Source organism: Saccopteryx leptura, chromosome 3 (assembly GCF_036850995.1).
Source record: "Saccopteryx leptura isolate mSacLep1 chromosome 3, mSacLep1_pri_phased_curated, whole genome shotgun sequence".
Classification (NCBI taxonomy): Eukaryota; Metazoa; Chordata; class Mammalia; order Chiroptera; family Emballonuridae; genus Saccopteryx; species Saccopteryx leptura.
The window spans coordinates 122,982,752-122,998,983 of NC_089505.1; the positions used below are offsets into that span (position 1 = coordinate 122,982,752).

General features: G+C 45.2%; 1 protein-coding gene across 1 annotated transcript in view; it reads right to left on the bottom strand.

Moving 5' to 3' along the window:
- Nucleotides 1-16,232, bottom strand: part of AGBL4 (AGBL carboxypeptidase 4) — a 1,215,313-nt gene that overhangs the window by 41,585 nt on the left and 1,157,496 nt on the right. Inside the window, exons 10-11 of the mRNA XM_066376234.1 lie at nucleotides 11,629-11,781; nucleotides 8,233-8,395 (exon numbers count right to left, since the gene is read on the bottom strand). Of these exons, the coding sequence (XP_066232331.1) occupies nucleotides 8,233-8,395; nucleotides 11,629-11,781 (316 nt within the window). The remainder of the gene's footprint in view (nucleotides 1-8,232; nucleotides 8,396-11,628; nucleotides 11,782-16,232) is intronic.

Genomic DNA, 16,232 nt, shown 5'->3' on the forward strand with positions numbered 1-16,232 from the left:
TGGGTTGGACCTGACTGCTTCCTACTCTTCTGCCTAGAAACTGAAGCCTCCTCCCCAAGAAAGAACATCCAGGCAACGCCTACCCCATACCTTCAACTGCCCAATATACATATAGATCCTGATAATTCTTCTGAGCAACACCGATCACATTACTCGTGTCCTATTACTGAACCAACTAGCTGATGTAGGTGAGTCCTGCTTTTCTGTCTCCCCCACTCTCCCTCCCCTCCTCCCTTTCTCCTTCCCTTCCTTCTTTCCTGCCTGCCTGCCTGCCTTCCCTTCATTCATTGGCATTCACTGAGGCCCATCTAGTAGCAGGCGTTACCCAGGGAGGTAACATTATTTAACCAAAGTCCCAGAGCTTTATGCGATGGACAAGGGGCAGAAGGCCACTCTGGAACTGGGATCCTGACCCTCAGTCCAGCATTCTTTTCACCAGCTCATCAGGGGGATGTCTACCATGACTGTGCGTACCAAGAAAGTCACTTCCTTTATTGTGACAATATAGTATCTGGTATAAAAATCTATTGTAAGCTGTCTAAAGTCCAGGCTCTCTATAGAACTATCTGCGCTCTAAACTTTTCCATTTTTACATCACACAAGTCTCCTACATTCAACACATCTCAAGCAAAGCTCAAGGTACCCCCTCCTCAAACCCCTTTCCCCAGTCTTCTATATTTAAGATATTGACCCCAAGGTGCTGTTCAAGTCAAGAAAACTGGGCATCTTCCTTGGTCTTTTCCTTTCTCCCCACACCCAAGCAATCACCAATAATACTCAATCTTACCTGTGAGATATTGAAACACGGTAGTTATTAAAATGGGACTTGGTTTTAGCAAGATACCAGACCTATAGATACCACATTCTAAAATGAGGTATGGAAACACCAGACAAGACTTGAAAAGAGAAACAGACAAGCAGTTCTGCAAACTTTAGCTCCTCTTCAGACAAAAGGACCACTGGAGGGGTGTCATGACCCAACAGAGGTGAACCGGCAGGTCACCGGGGACTGAGGAAGAAACTGTAAACAAGCAGGCCAGCAGAGGCACTGCCCCGTCCACAGATCTCCCGCACTGGGCGCGTGTCTGAAGAAGCTGACAAGGGATTGCCCGTGCCATCTCAGGACAGTACCCGCCACCTAACACTGTTTCTGCCTCTTCCTTCCTCTCCCTCATCCTGCTCCAACTTGGAGGGGTAAGCACCTGGGATTAGCCAGATGGGGGACAGAGCTGGAAGTCAAGTGGGGGAAACAGCAGTCACCTTGAGCACCTGTCTGAGACAGGACTGTGCTAGAGGGTGGGGAAGTATGAAGACATTTGCTGGTTCTGATTGGGCCAGACGTCATTGCTACAGTGAGACTGTTTTGTGCCCAGAATTAATTAGAAAAATTTTAACTTCCTGAGAGTGACTGGAAAGTCATGAAGCCTGCCAGAGCTTTTATATCTTTAGGTCTAGATCTGTAATCTACATCCATCTCTCTTTAGGGCCAATGGGAAACAAAATAATTATTTTATAATAGTACTCGGCAAGTACCACTAGCTAATGTGCCTGTTACACAGTTTATGGTTTTCCTTCTCTTCATGGTCCGGCTCTGCCTGTATTCATCTACCACCTGCTGCTTCTGGCATTGCCCCCCCCCCCACCCTCCAGGACACATGGAGGGGACACGTATCCTCTCTTTGGCATTTGGGCTCCCCCGGGTTTCTCTCTGCCAGGAAGGCTGCTCTACCCTTTCTCCTCTCTGCATCTCATTCATTTTGGAAATCTGAGCCCTAGTTCATTTTCTCCAGATAGCTTTTTTCCCTCTCCCTCCCCGCTACTCTTGCAGGCTTAGAGGACTCCCATGTGCTTCCCCAAACAGTAGAATTTCCCTCCACCAGAGCATTTATTTCTCTGAACTGATGCTGTCTCTACCCATCTCCCTCCTCTCAAAATTGTCCCCTTCTCAAAGGCAGGGGAGCACACATTGGTCATCTGTTTATTTGTAGTGTCTGATGAAATTCTGTTGGATGGATCAGTAAAATAAATGATATCTTCAACGTTTGAAACGCGTTTCAGAGGACCCAGGGTGACACATAGAGTAGACTTTAAATTGAGACCAGGCCAATAAACTGAATTCTAATTCTCTCCATCTTCCCTTGGCCACACCCATCGTTCCCTTCCCTGAGAGCCGGCATTCTCTGATTTTAAGGCATCTCCCACTGTAAGACTGTGGAAAAGAGTTTGCTCAGGGATAAAGGCCTCTGTTCTCCATGTTCTTTGCATCCATTATGTCAAAGAGCTATTTCCTTTTGGCTTGTAACCAGGCCATAAATAAAGGTCACAGAAGCTCTGGGTTATTTTATGACTCCAGTTTAGCACGTCTCTCTCTTTTTCTCTCTCTCTCTCAAATCGTTTGAACAGAGCATATTTCTTACTGGGCAGGACAGTAAAATGTAAATAGCATCTGCTGAAGAATGGTCTAAAGTTCTCAGGAATTTATCATTTTACAACAACAACAACCAACAACAGAGAGGGAGGGCAAGGGAACTAATATTTAATGGCGCCGAGTACGTGCTGAGGGATTTATCCGCATTCTCCCAGGTAACCCCCCAAACAGCCCTGTGACGGGAAACATTGTTAGTTTCCCTTTACTGATAAAGACACTGAGGTTCAGAGTGGTCAAATAATTTCATGAAGGTCCTCAGCTGAAAGGATGCCAAGCAGGACCCCCTCCCCACCCCACCCAGGACTCTGACACCGGAGCGTGTTCCTGCCGCAGTGTGGACAGGGACCACCAGTCAGGGCAGAAGCCTCCAACGGCAATCTCCTTTCTGATTCTGTTTTAAAATTATGAGACTTTATCCTTGAAAATGAGCTCCACATCTTTACTCACAGTTTGGCATAAATTTTAGGCAGTTCAGAGGGTCTTCTGGAAGCCTATCTGTGGGCCCTCCCAGTTAAGACCCCTAAACTAACAGAATGAAAGTGGCTGTCAGCTTGGCCTGATCAGCTGTTTGGGACACTCTTGTACTGGTTAGAATATCTTATCCTGATAGAATCACTCAATTTTAACACTCACTAAAGACTGTGTACTCTTAATATCACACATATAAACATGGAATTATATAATTTTAGATTTTAGAATCAGAAAAAAATCTTAGGATGTCAGAGCTGGAAGGGAGCCGAGTAGAGATCAAGTCTGCACATAATTTCATTCCACAATAACTCTGTCAGGTCAGAAATATCAGGCACTGATCAGGGACAAGAGACATGGCTGGCTCGAGGCTACCCGGTGCTAGTGGTGCAGTCAGGATTCAAACCCCCGGCTGCTGGCTCCAAAGCCGAAATCATGGGATTAAAGTCTCAACCAGTAGAAGGAAAGCACTGCAGTCTGCATGAGGGCAGAAGCAACACTTGCTGATTACCCATGATTCTTCTCTCCCGATAACCCTGCAAAGTACTTTTATTTTTATTTCACAAATGGGGACACAGGCTCACAGTGGTGAGATAGCACCAGGTCACACAGCTAGGGGATAGCAGTGACAGTGTCCACTGCTGTATTTCCCTGATGTCATGGCAAAGGGCACTGAGGGAGTGAGCCCCCGGTCAGGGTTAGCTGGTGCTCCTCCGGGAAGAAAAGCTAAACTGGCAGACACACAGGTTCCGGGGGGTGGGGGTGGGCACTGCTGTGGGCCTCAGGGTTCCTCGCCTCCCAGCCCTTCCCTGATCCTACATGCATCTGGTTCCCTCTAGATAACGAATTTGGCCTTCCTGTGACCCGATGCTGGGAAGGGGGCACTGAATGATAGACATGAAAAAACAACCATAGGAACTGCAGCCCCCACACTGTGTGAACCAGTTGGCATTCTGAGATCGAAGCCCTTAACTGTGCTGATTCCACCAAACCCCTTTATCCATGAACCCTTCCAACACAGCCGCTGGCCTCTCGCTCTAACAGCCCTAACTCCCTTCCTCAACATAAATACAGGTCCTCATTCAGTCACATAAATCTTTTCAATGTTTGAACCAACAGTCACTTAACATTTAAAACCTACAGTGCACAGTCATATACATTATTATATTTAACCTCATAGTGACTCAGTGAGGTTAAGTACAATTATGTCCTGTTACAGATCAGGGCAGCGAGGCCCGCTGAGGGTATGTAGCTTGCCCAAGGTGACATACCTAGTAAGTGGGTGAGCCAGGATTCAAACCCAGATTTGTCTGAATTCAAAGTCTGTTCTCTTTAAATAACTTCTTACATTTTCATGCATATCTCTATTTACTTCCCATAGCAGGGGTTGGAAAAGTGAAAGTTCCTTGGTCCTTTGTGAAGGTGATGATGTTCCCCCTCAGCAAGGTTTGAGGACGTGCTGAAGGACGCTCTCCGGGATGATGTTGATGCGTCATCGAGATCCAGGTCCCCTGACTCCCAGTCTGGAGAACGCTTCCTCCCAAACCATATTGCCATTCCCATCAGACCATGTAATTTCTTTTTCTGATTGGGACGTGGAGCCAGCAGCCAACAAAGATCACAAACTATCTGCCTGAAGTCTCCCTCTGTTATGAGATGAGGGTTTTAAAAAGTGCATTTCAAACAGGAGCCAGGTTAATCACACACGTGTGTTGGATTGACCTGAGTTTCCTTGGTTCAACTCCAGGCTTCTCTTGTTGTGCCCTGGGTAGCAGTACAGGAGGACGGCTCTAACAGCATCATGGCCTGCACAGCTCACCTGCAGCCTCACCACTCACCCCCAGCTCCTGCCAATCACGCGCTCCTTTTCCCCACTGACACGACACCCCCATCCAATTGCTTACCAGGTCTTCTCAGTTCTACTTTCTAAATTCAATGCACCACAAGAATCTGGGCCAGAATCATCTCCCACCTGGATTATCCAAACAATCTCCTAATGCAGGGGTCGGAACCTATGGCTCGCGAGCCAGATGTGGCTCTTTTGATGGCTGCATCTGGCTCGCAGACAAATCTTTAATTAAAAAAAAATAATGTTAAAAATATAAAACATTCTCATGTATTACAATCTATTCATTTCCTACCACTCATGTTCATGGTTGCGGGTGGCTGGAGCCAATCACAGCTGTCCTCCAGGACAGCACCAAATTTTTATTGGATAATGCGTAAGGTACACGGGTCATTGTATGGCTCTCATGGAATTACATTTTAAAATATGTGGCGTTCATGGCTCTCTCAGCCAAAAAAGGTTCCCGACCCCTGTCCTAATGCATGCCCCTGACTATAGTCATGGTTCATTCCATCTCTCCTTCCCACTGTAGCCAGAATGGCTTTCCACCACGATTTAAAGCCTTTCTCTTGCTCCCCATTGCCTTCATGTTCAAGTTCAAAGTCCTTACAGACTTCCCTTTCAGTCTCATCTCTTGTATCTGAAGTCCTTCAGCCGCACGGGACCCCTCAGAGCGCCTGCAGTACAGCTTCCTCCCCCTGGGTCTGCCATGTTTTCCCTTTAACAATCCACCCTAATCCAATCTTGCTCATTTCTACTCAATCTTAAAAATTCAGCTTAGATGTCATTTCCACTGGAAAGCCTTCCTTGACTTCCCAAAGCTGTTTGGGAAGTAATGTAAGACATTTTGTTTTTAGGAAGTTCACTGTAACATCACCGTTGCCTAGAAATTTACCTTGCTTACAGGTAGATATACTTTAGTAAGTATAGGTAGACACTCAACCTATACTTACTAAATGAAAGTTTTCCACGGCCCTCTGGAATTCTTCCATCGCAGAACTTACCATATATTTTATAATCTCCTCTTTCCTCTTCTGTGTCCCCAAGTAGACTGAAAGCTCTGCACTTCAGGACTGTGCCTTCCTCTTCAGTGTTTTAGCCTGGGTGCCTGCCCAGTATGAGTCCTGCCTGTACTACTGGTGTGTTTGCAGGTGATGAGCAAACACACCAGTGCAGGTGGGCACTGACGGGGGAGAACTGTGGCCTGGGCTAAGGGGGAAGGCATTCTACTAAGGAATACATTTACTTCCATCACAAAAGCAGGTCAGAGGTGCTGAGAAAGGATGGGAGAACTCTCAAATGTGACATCAGAAACCAGCCACAAACTAAGTGCAGGCCTTCTGTGGACAAACCCACATCTCACTGTGAGGAGGGGTGTGGAATACCCTTTGATACATACATGTTCAACATCTTCTACCAGGCAACGCCCTCTACCTCCTTTGCCACAACACTATGGTGGAATAAAGCAGGTGGAGTGTGGTATTAGAGGAGTTAGGGGATAGAGGGAAGGCATGAGCCACACATTATCAAGTGTGTGTGTGTGTATTTTTTTGGGGGGTGGGGTGGGATGAAGCAGTGTGGCATGTAATAGATGGCCAAGATTTTGGAAACTAAGGATCCTCTGTCTTAGAGCAGAGCCTACTCCCTTGTCCCTTGGCCTTACTGAGCCAGGCAGTTATTAAAGGAGACTTCAAGATGGCTGCTTGAGCCCAGGTGGCTGTAGGGAGGGGACCCTTGGTTTTTATCATGATTTCCCCAGTGTTCTGCTGGATCTGGAACATTGCTTCAGCATCTGGCCTACCTACTGCTCATCCCTCCCTCTGGGGTTGTCACCTTCCCTCCCATGAGCCCAGACAGTTCATTAGACCCTGCCCCACCCTGAGCCACTAGGCTGCAAATGACTGGGTGAACTAGTTCCAAGTCACATCAGAAACAGAAAGGGTGTCTTCCTGCACAGAGTATGGTAGGGACTCCAGAAACACCAAGGATTGAGTGGAGACTAGAAAGAGCACTTCCACTTTGGGGAAGAGAGAATTTGCAAAAATACAGTGACAATTTTGTTTTTCTGCTTCTTTCTCCTCCTTCAAACATACTCTTTCTCTAAGAAAACTGAGTGTTAGGAAAGGAGAAATGGGTCAATCCAAAAACAAAAGAGTAAAGGAAAGCAGAAACTGTCAAGATCTGTCACAACCCTTATGCTGTGACCTTGAAGTGAAAATTGACACTCAGGGAACTAGGATTACTCAATAATCCCTAAAAAAAAAAAAAAAAAAATCAAGGAAGGTGGAAAGTAACCTCCAATTTCATCACGACATGCTTGAGGGTTTTCAGAGAAATTTCATGAGGAAAAGCAATTTGGCAGAGGAAATACAAAGGCAGAGAGAGAGCCGCTTGGAGGGCTGGAGGGCAGGCAGGGAGGACAGGGAAGGTGGGGGTCGGAGGGAGGGCGCGGGAGGGGAGGGGGCAGAAGGGGGACATAAGAATTAGGGAGGAAAACACAAAACACACAAAAGCTGTGGAAGGAGTGAGGGGAGAGATAGAAGGAGAAGGGCTGAGGGACAAACAAGTAAAAGGACAAATAGTGAACAGAAGGAAGAGAAAGTGAGAGCACAAGAGAACAAAAAGGTGGAAGATGAAAGAGAAAACAGAGTTTTCAATGTTCAGGGTTAGAAGGAGGGGTCAAGACCATCGGGGTCTCCCACAGCAGCCCGGGGATGGTCACACAGCCTGGGCACTCACACAGCTTAGATGGCGGAAGACTCACGCTGTTGTGAGGAAGCAGAGAGAGAGAGAGATGGGGAAAGCATAAAGGAAGGGGAGGCTCTGGGTCCAGCTGCTGCCCAAGACTTGAAGCAAAGCAGAGGCACCGGCCCTGGCCAGTTGGCTCAGCGGTAGAGCATCGGCCTGGCGTGCGGGGGACCCGGGTTCGATTCCCAGCCAGGGCACATAGGAGAAGCGCCCATTTGCTTCTCCACCCTCCCCCTCCTTCCTCTCTGTCTCTCTCTTCCCCTCCCGCAGTGAGGCTCCATTGGAGCAAAGATGGCCCGGGCACTGGGGTTGGCTCCTTGGCCGCTGCCCCAGGTGCTAGAGTGGCTCTGGTCGCGACAGAGCGACGCCCCGGAGGGGCAGAGCATCGCCCCCTGGTGGGCAGAGCATCGCCCCTGGTGGGCGTGCCGGGTGGATCCCAGTCAGGCGCATGCGGGAGTCTGTCTGACTGTCTCTCCCCGTTTCCAGCTTCAGAAAAATACAAAAAAAAAAAAAAAATCAGAGGCACCTGGGAGAGGGGTATGCAGTAGAGGGCGCGGGGGAAACAGGACAATCCAAACAAGCCACCAGCAGAACCAGCCACCTCCACCCTCGCCGCAGAGTCTCAGTCCTCATCTGAGTTGGGACCACATTCCTGACCTGCCTAATACGTAAATCCGGCCAGACGTGAATGTGGTTTGGATGTGGGCTGGCCCAGGGCAGGGCAGGGACTTGCCAAGGATACAGGCTTCCTCCGTGTAGGGCACAGCGGCCGTGGTGCCCCCGATGATGTAGCTGTAGAAGGAGACCTCCAGGGTGTAGCAATAGGAAGTGTGGTCCAGAAGCCCGCCGAGGAAGCGACGGCCGGTGCCTGCTTTCACGGCATCCCGGTTGAAGGAGGTGCTGGACTGTGAAAGACAAGGAGGGAGGGGAGAATCAGGGCAGGATGCCCGCTACCGAGCCGATTGTGAGCAAATAATCTTACAATACCTCTGGGCCTCAGCTTCCACGTCTGAAAAGTGGGGTATTAGTCCCACATCACAGGGTTATTATGATGACTGGTTAAACAAACAAGCAGAATCAACACTAAAGCATTCAGCAGAGCTCTTGGGGCACAGTAGCTGCCATCTAATAAATGTAGGGGTGGGCGAAAGTAGGTGTCCAGTTGTATGTGTGTGAGACACTGCTTTTGCCCATCCCTGTATTTGTGGAGATTTGAATGGGGACAAATGGAACAAGGAAAAGTGGACCAAGAACAAGAAGCAGTTATATTATGATGATAATCACAACTAGAATGTGGGCAGTGCTTTTAAACTAATCATACTGTTTCCCCTATAGTATCTCTTTTAGCCTTCAAAATGACCCCTTGGGATTGTAAATTGGTGCAGCCACGATGGATACAACATGGAGGTTCCTCAAAAAATTTAGAATAGAGCTACTGTATGATTCAGGAATTCCTTTTCTGGGTATCTACTCAGAAAATTTAAAAACACTTATTTATAAATATATATGCATCCTTATGTTTATTATAGCATTATTTACAACAGCTGAAAACGTGGAAACAACCTAAGTGTCCTTTGACAGATGATTGGATAAAGAAGATACGGTACATTCTGAGCCATGAAAAAGATGAAATATTGCCATTTGTGACAATATGAATGGATCTTGAGAGTATTAAGCTAAGTGAAATAAATCAGACAAAAAAAGATAGGAACTGTATGACTTCACTCATAGGTGGGATATAAAACAAAAAGCAATGAATGAACAAACAAACAGATAAAACCCAAACTTAGAGATACAGAAAACAGAATGGTGGTTACCAGAGGGGAAGAGAAGTGGGGAAAGCACAGAGAGGGTGAAAGGGTCAAATACAAGGTAACAGAAGGAGATTGGACATTGGGTGGTGAACAGACAATAGAGTATACAGCATACAGGTATTGCATTATAAAGCTTTTATATCTGAAACTTATATAATGTTAGTAACCAATGTTGTCCCAATAAATTTAATGGAAAAGAATAGCCCCTTGGTGTAGGCGTTATAATTGTCCCCCTTAGAGGTGAGGAAACAGATTCAGAGATGAAGCAAGTAAGTAACACAGTACAGATTTGAACCCAGAGACTTCAGAAAGCTCAGCACTCCTCCACTCGGCTCCCCACCCATTAGGAACAGCTGAACCCCTCCCTGTCCAGCAGCCAAAGAGCAGGGATCGTGCCTGTGTCGGCACTAAGATGAGGACCACGCTCATCACGTGAGATAGAGGAAGGGAGTAAGCTGGTCAGTGTCTCAAGTCCGCTGTTCATAATGTGACGTGCTAGACAGCTTGCCTTATTTGCCTCAGTCTTCATTTCCTCATCTGTACAGGGGAAGTGATAGTATCTCTTTCACGGGGTTGTAGGCTCAGTTCACTTGAGGTTACAGGGGCATCTATGCTAATGGATCTAAGTGAATGAAGGGACTGCGGTTTTAACCAGAGAATGTGGGCCTCATTCAGCAGCATATAGAGGAGAAGGCGAAGAAGGAAAGGAAGAAGGAGAAAGAAAACAGCAAAACAAGACAAAAAGACATGGAAAGAAATGGAAATGTGTGTGTGTGTGTGTGTGTGTGTGTGTGTGTGTTTGTGAGTGTGTGTGTGAGTGTGTGTGTATGAATGTGTTGTGGTAAAACAATAAAAAGGATCAGAAAACCACATAATATCAGATCTGAAAGGACTGCTGAAGTCTGTGTGTGAAATCCAACTCTCATTTTAGAGTTGGGCAGTAAGGATCAGAGAAGAGGGAAAACAGAGATTAGGCTAAGACAGATGGCCTTGACTCCGACCTTGCGCTCTTAAGGGGGCTGCAATGCAGAACCATAATCAGGCAAGGCCAGAAATAAAGCTCCTAGGTCGTGTCCCTTTTGTAGGTCCTGGAAACCGTAGCCCTAGGAAGATCTCTGAGGCCTGTGGTCCAGCCTCCCAGGGAACTTGGACCCAGGAGACCATAGTCTGCTCTGGGATTGGAGTGGGTTCAAAAAGACACAGGGCTGAGCATCCTGCAGAGATTCCCGCAGAAATGAGGATGGCTGTTTTCATCCCAGAACTGCAAATGGGGAGCCAGGGCCTTGATCATACCACCAAATGGAAGGGACTTTGCTGTAAACACTCAGCTTCTCTTAGGTGTAAAGAGGAAACTGGATTAAATTGTTTCCCAGTTCTTCTCGTGGTCTGCCATTCAAAGATTCCAAGATTCCAAGTGCATCTTATCTCACGGAGAAATTTATCATCTCCACTAATGTCCAGGTCTGAAGCAATGGGCAGGCCAGTTTTCAGCCCATCAACTTCAAAAATTGCTCTGACCTTTGTGGGCCTCTCCCTCTCTGGCCCCATGGAAATAATAGGCCTCAGAGATTTAGGAGCACAACAAAGGAAAATGTGCAAAAACCCTCTCTCCCGTGTCCCCACGCCACGTGCTGACCCCTTCCTTATCTTCTCTCCCTGTCCTTTTCCAATATTGCTTTTTGCTGCAAATTATTCTGACCGCCTGTCCCCAGCCTCTCCACCCTCGGCATGTGAGGTGCCTAGTAACAACAGCCTCCGGGGTCTGCTGAGTTCTCCTCTGCCTGCAAAGCACTTCCCGGTCTATGACTGCATTTGTCCTCCCAGGAAGCCTTGACGCGGGCAGGGCAGCAAATTGTCACCCACAAATTACTGACAAAGAAATTGAGGCACAGAAAGCACCACGGAGGAAGAGAATGGTGTGGAACCCCATTCAGCAGTCCGGTCAGGCTGCCACTAAAGGAACCAAAGCAGGTGAAAGCCAGCCCTGGGTGGGGCAGGCGCTGGCACATGCTAGGTGCCCAGCCGCCCAGTGAGTTTCTTCTTTGTTAATGCTGGAGTCAGATCAATGCAGCGCATGCCAGCTCCTCAGACAAACCAAGTGCTGGCTGCCATTTCAAAGTCTCCCCCCTGACTTGTGATGAGCGACTGGGGGGCACGGCATAGCTCGTTACCTCCCTCTTTTATCATCCACGCCAGACCTGGCACAAGGCTGGTGTGCTATAAATGTTAAAGCACGCGGAACTGAGCAGGAGAAGGAGGGGAGGCCGAGGGAGGAAGCGGGCAGGACCGGGAGGTAGTGCTGGCCCAACCCGGAGAGCTCTTACGTAGGAGAAGTCCTCAGCGTTCTGACAGAGGAGCTTGGGGAAGATGGCCTGCCTCTGGAACCGTTCCTCATCCTCAAAGATGTTGCCATACATGAAGCCATTCATCATGGTGGAGTGGGCGTGGATGTCAATATAAAACTCCAGGCTTGTTTTCTGTTGAGAGAGAGGATAACAAATGAGAAGTCTGGGGTCACCGAGCTTACCGTAAAGTGACTAGACACCACACACACACACACACACACCTTCTTTCAAGCTGCCCATGTGTCAGCCCATTTAGCAGCCATTTGCAATGTGATTGGAGGGGTTGAGACCAGTGAGGATCAATTTCTCCTCATTTTTAACACCGTCTGCCCTGAGGGTCTGCGAGCACTACCATTAACATCCCTCTTCAGAGTTCTTCTAAAGAAATGAGGTTTTCTGTTGGTTTAAGACCTGAACAGTTAATACATTCATGACTAAATGCATTAGCAGAATTTGTTTCTCTGATTAATTAGAAATACCTTCAGGCAACATAATTGTATTTACATTGGGACTGCTTGTGGTTTTGCCCTGACTGGGCCATTTCTAGCTCAGGGGGTCTGGGATAAATCATGGCCTGACTCTGAGCCTCGGCTTTCTTATTTGAAAAGTGATTATTTTAATTCCAACCTCAGAGAGTTACAGTGGGAATCAAACACGCAATAATAATCACTATCACGTACTGCATATTTAATGCATGCCAGGCACCACTCTGGGAGCTTTATGTAGGACATCTCAGCTAATTCTTTTATTGAACCTCATTTCATGATGCCACACCTACTCACCAACAACAGATAAATAGTGCATGTTTATGGGAAGAAAAACACTTTGTAATGAATCTATAAAGATGATTGTGACCAGCCTTTCTCTGCTCTCTACTTACACATATTTAAGGCACTTCTTAGCTTGATATGGTATTATTTGTTAACATCCCCATCCACGGGTTCCTGAAGGTAGGAGAATTGTCCGTAAAGAGCCCAGTGCCTTGCACGAAGGATGCTTAGTAGCTATGTGCAGAATGACTAAACAAGTAGCCCCAGAGAGATTACTCTAGACATGGTAATGGACTGGCAGGAATTAAGGACTTTTTAGGTCTTTAGATCTTTAATGTCCCTCAGATCCAACCTTGTCTTCCTATGTATCAGTCCAAGTTGTATCTATTATTAATTCTTCCTCAGAATAACAGAGGCCCAGGTGGGGAAGAAACTTGTCCAAGCTTATGGTGCAACTGGGTTGGAAATCCCGGTCTTTGGATGCCTGGCCCAGTTAACTTTTCATCAGCAATGGCCAATGCTGAAAACAGCCGGGGCAGCCCCAGGCCACCTGTCTACCCCTTTCCTAGCCTGTGGTCCCAGGAAAGAAGGAAAGTCCACACTTAGAAGGATTCTCCCTCCTCGGGACACTTTCAAACGAAGTTAAAACCAAATGAAAACCATGTTGCTTCTCGAATGTGGGCCTGCTGACTGTCATTTCATTTGCCTCAGAGTTGGAGTGAAAAATTATGTCTTGCCGAGCTCCCAGTTTTCTGCGTAGCATAAGCTGTCTTCTGAGACATATAAGATGCATTGCTCTGTGTGATATTAAACTCATCATTTTCAGCTTTGGAGGTAGAATACACAATGATTCAAGGGAGCCCTATAAAAGTTGTCTTTGCAATTTTATTTTCTTCAATTGTCTGTCTTTTCCTCTGAGCTTTTGATGAGCAGTAGAGGAAAGGAGGAGGTAGAGAGATGACTTAAGAAATGTGTAAGGAAACACTGCAATTTATATCTCAGGATGCCAGAGCCAGAGAAGGCCTTGGGGACCACTTCTCTGACCTTTCCCAATCAGCCCCGAGGGGAGAGGTTGCTGAGGCCAGCCAGCGAGTCAGTACTCTTGCTGATAACCATTCTAAAGTGACTTCCACAGCTCTATCCTGACACCTGGCACCTAATGCAATTTAAATAACTAGCAGGCAAATTATATTGATTGATTTATATGGTTCAAAAGTAAAAAAAATAAAATAAAATAAAGAAAAGATAGTATTTACAGCGAAAAATCTCCTTTCCACTGCTGTCCTCCAATACCCAATTTCACTCCCTAGAGGCAACACATGTCACCAGGTTCTCCTGCGTCTTTCCAGAGAGTTTATACACAAACAAGTAAATACTCCTCCCGCTTCCCCCAACACACAATGGTAGCACCCTGAACACGCTATTCAGAGCTGTGCTCTTTTTCTTAATGTGTCTCGGAGGTAATTTTTTTTTCAGTACATAAAGAGTTACCTCATTCTTTTTAAAAGCCATATATAAACTATTTCCTGGTCCCCTGTTGATGGACACTTATTTCCAACCTTTTCCTGTTACAAATAAATATCAGTGATTGACTCTGTATATAACCTATTTCACACACATACAATTATATGTAGGCTAAATTCCTGGAAGAATTTCTGGATCCTCTGTGCATTTGCAATTCTGATGAGTATTGACAGAATAACCTCCTTAGAAGGACCCATTTATACTCCTAGCAATGTATTACAACATCTTGTTGTCAGTAACCTTGACAAGATGTGTGAGATCAAATTTTTTTGATAATTGCCGAGTTGATGGGTGAAAAATGATATCTCAGCTTAGTTTTAATCTGAATTTCTCTTAGTGTAATTGTCTTTTATTATATGGTTAAGAATCTTTTCATATGGTTAAGAACTATTTGCATTTTCTTTTCTTGAATTGTCTGTTCATGTCCTTTGTTTTAAAAACTGAGCTGCTGGGCTTTACTTCTCAATGATTTATAGAAACTAGATATTAGGGAAATTAGGCTTCTGTTTTCTGTGTGGTACAAACATATTGTTGCTCAGTTTGTCATTGTTTCTGACTTTCCTGTTACAAGAACTTCTTGCCATGCAGAAGTTTTCAAATATTAATTTTTTTTACACAGATTTATCAGTCTTTTGTGGTGTCTGGGTCAAATTTTTCAGTTTCTCCCATTGCTTTTATTGATTTATTATTCATATTTAGATATTTCCTTTTAATTTTAATTTACAGAGTGTATGGTGTGAAGTAAGAAACTTTACTGTCTAACACCATTTATTCCATTGCGTACATCTTTTTCCCCACTGACTTGAAAAGCCATCTTTACCATATAATATTTTTTACGTATTTGGATTTATTTTGGGACTTTTAGTCTATCCTAATCATTTTTCTGTTCACGTGTCAGTACTATACACTTTTAATTATGTTAAATGTATAACGGATTTTAATATTTGAAGGGCTAGAATCACCTCATTATGTTTAGTTCCCTAAATTATCCTGTATTTTCTTGCATATTTTTCTGTACAATCTTTATCATTAGCTTGTTTAGTTTTCCTTGTTCCCTCAAATCCTGTCAATATTATCAATATTTGTAGTAAAATCATATTAGATTTTCATATTCATGTAGGAAGACTTGATTCTTATGACTTTAAGTCTTCCATTTCAAGAATATGTTTTGACTTCCCATTTATTCAAGTTTTTTTGAGGGGGGTACAACAGTAAATTTTTTTTTCTTTTACAGAGACAGAGAGACAGGAACATAGAGATGAGAAGCATCAATCATTAGTTTTTCGTTGCACGTTGCAACACCTTAGTTGTTCATTGATTGCTTTCTCATATGTGCCTTGACCGCGGGCCTTCAGCAGACCGAGCAACCCCTTGCTCGAGCCAGCAACCTTGGGTCCAAGCTGGTGAGGTTTTGCTCAAACCAGATGAGCCTGCGTTCAAGCTGGCAACCCTGGGGTCTCGAACCTGGGTCCTCTGCATCCCAGTCTGATGCTCTATCCACTGCGCCACCCACCGTCTGGTCAGGCAACAGTAAATTTTTAAAGTCTTTTTATTTGTTTGTTTGTTTCTTCCATATATATATCCTGAACATTTGTTTTGATGCCAAGGCTATTTATATCTTTAATTATGTGATGCTTTCTTCCATTAAGTCTTCTAACTGGTGCGTCTTTGTAAACATAAGGGCTCTTATTTTTAATATGTTAAAATTCTACCCAGATACTTGACTAATTCAATTATTATAATAATTACTCTTTTGATTTTCTTGAATTTTCCTTTGTTCACTTATTCAAAAAATAATCACTGAGTACCTAGTCTGTGTCAGACAGTGCTCTGGGCACTGGGAGTATATGCACCAGGGAGTGTTCTGGGCACTAAGGATATAGCAATGAACACAACAGGAAACTCCTGATCTCAAAGAGTGTACATTCTATGGAGAAGTATAATAAATCAATTAATAAATATACAAGGTGTCAGGGGGTATTAAAGCCATGGAAACAAGTAAAGCATAGTAAAGGAACAGAAAGCATAGGGGTTCTAGAAAAACAGAAACCTGAATGGAGTAGGAGAGTTAGTCTTTAGGATATTAGGTGGAAGAGACATCCAGAAAGAAAGAGAAATATATGCAAAAGTCACATGCACTCGGCATGTTTGAGGAATAGCAAGGAGATCAGGAGGCCTGGGAACAGGGAGTGAGTAAAAGGGATAGTACTTTCTAGATTTGTGATCTTAGCACCTGTACATACTAATTTTATCTCTTCTTTTTTAGTTTTTATGCTTCTAATTTTTCTC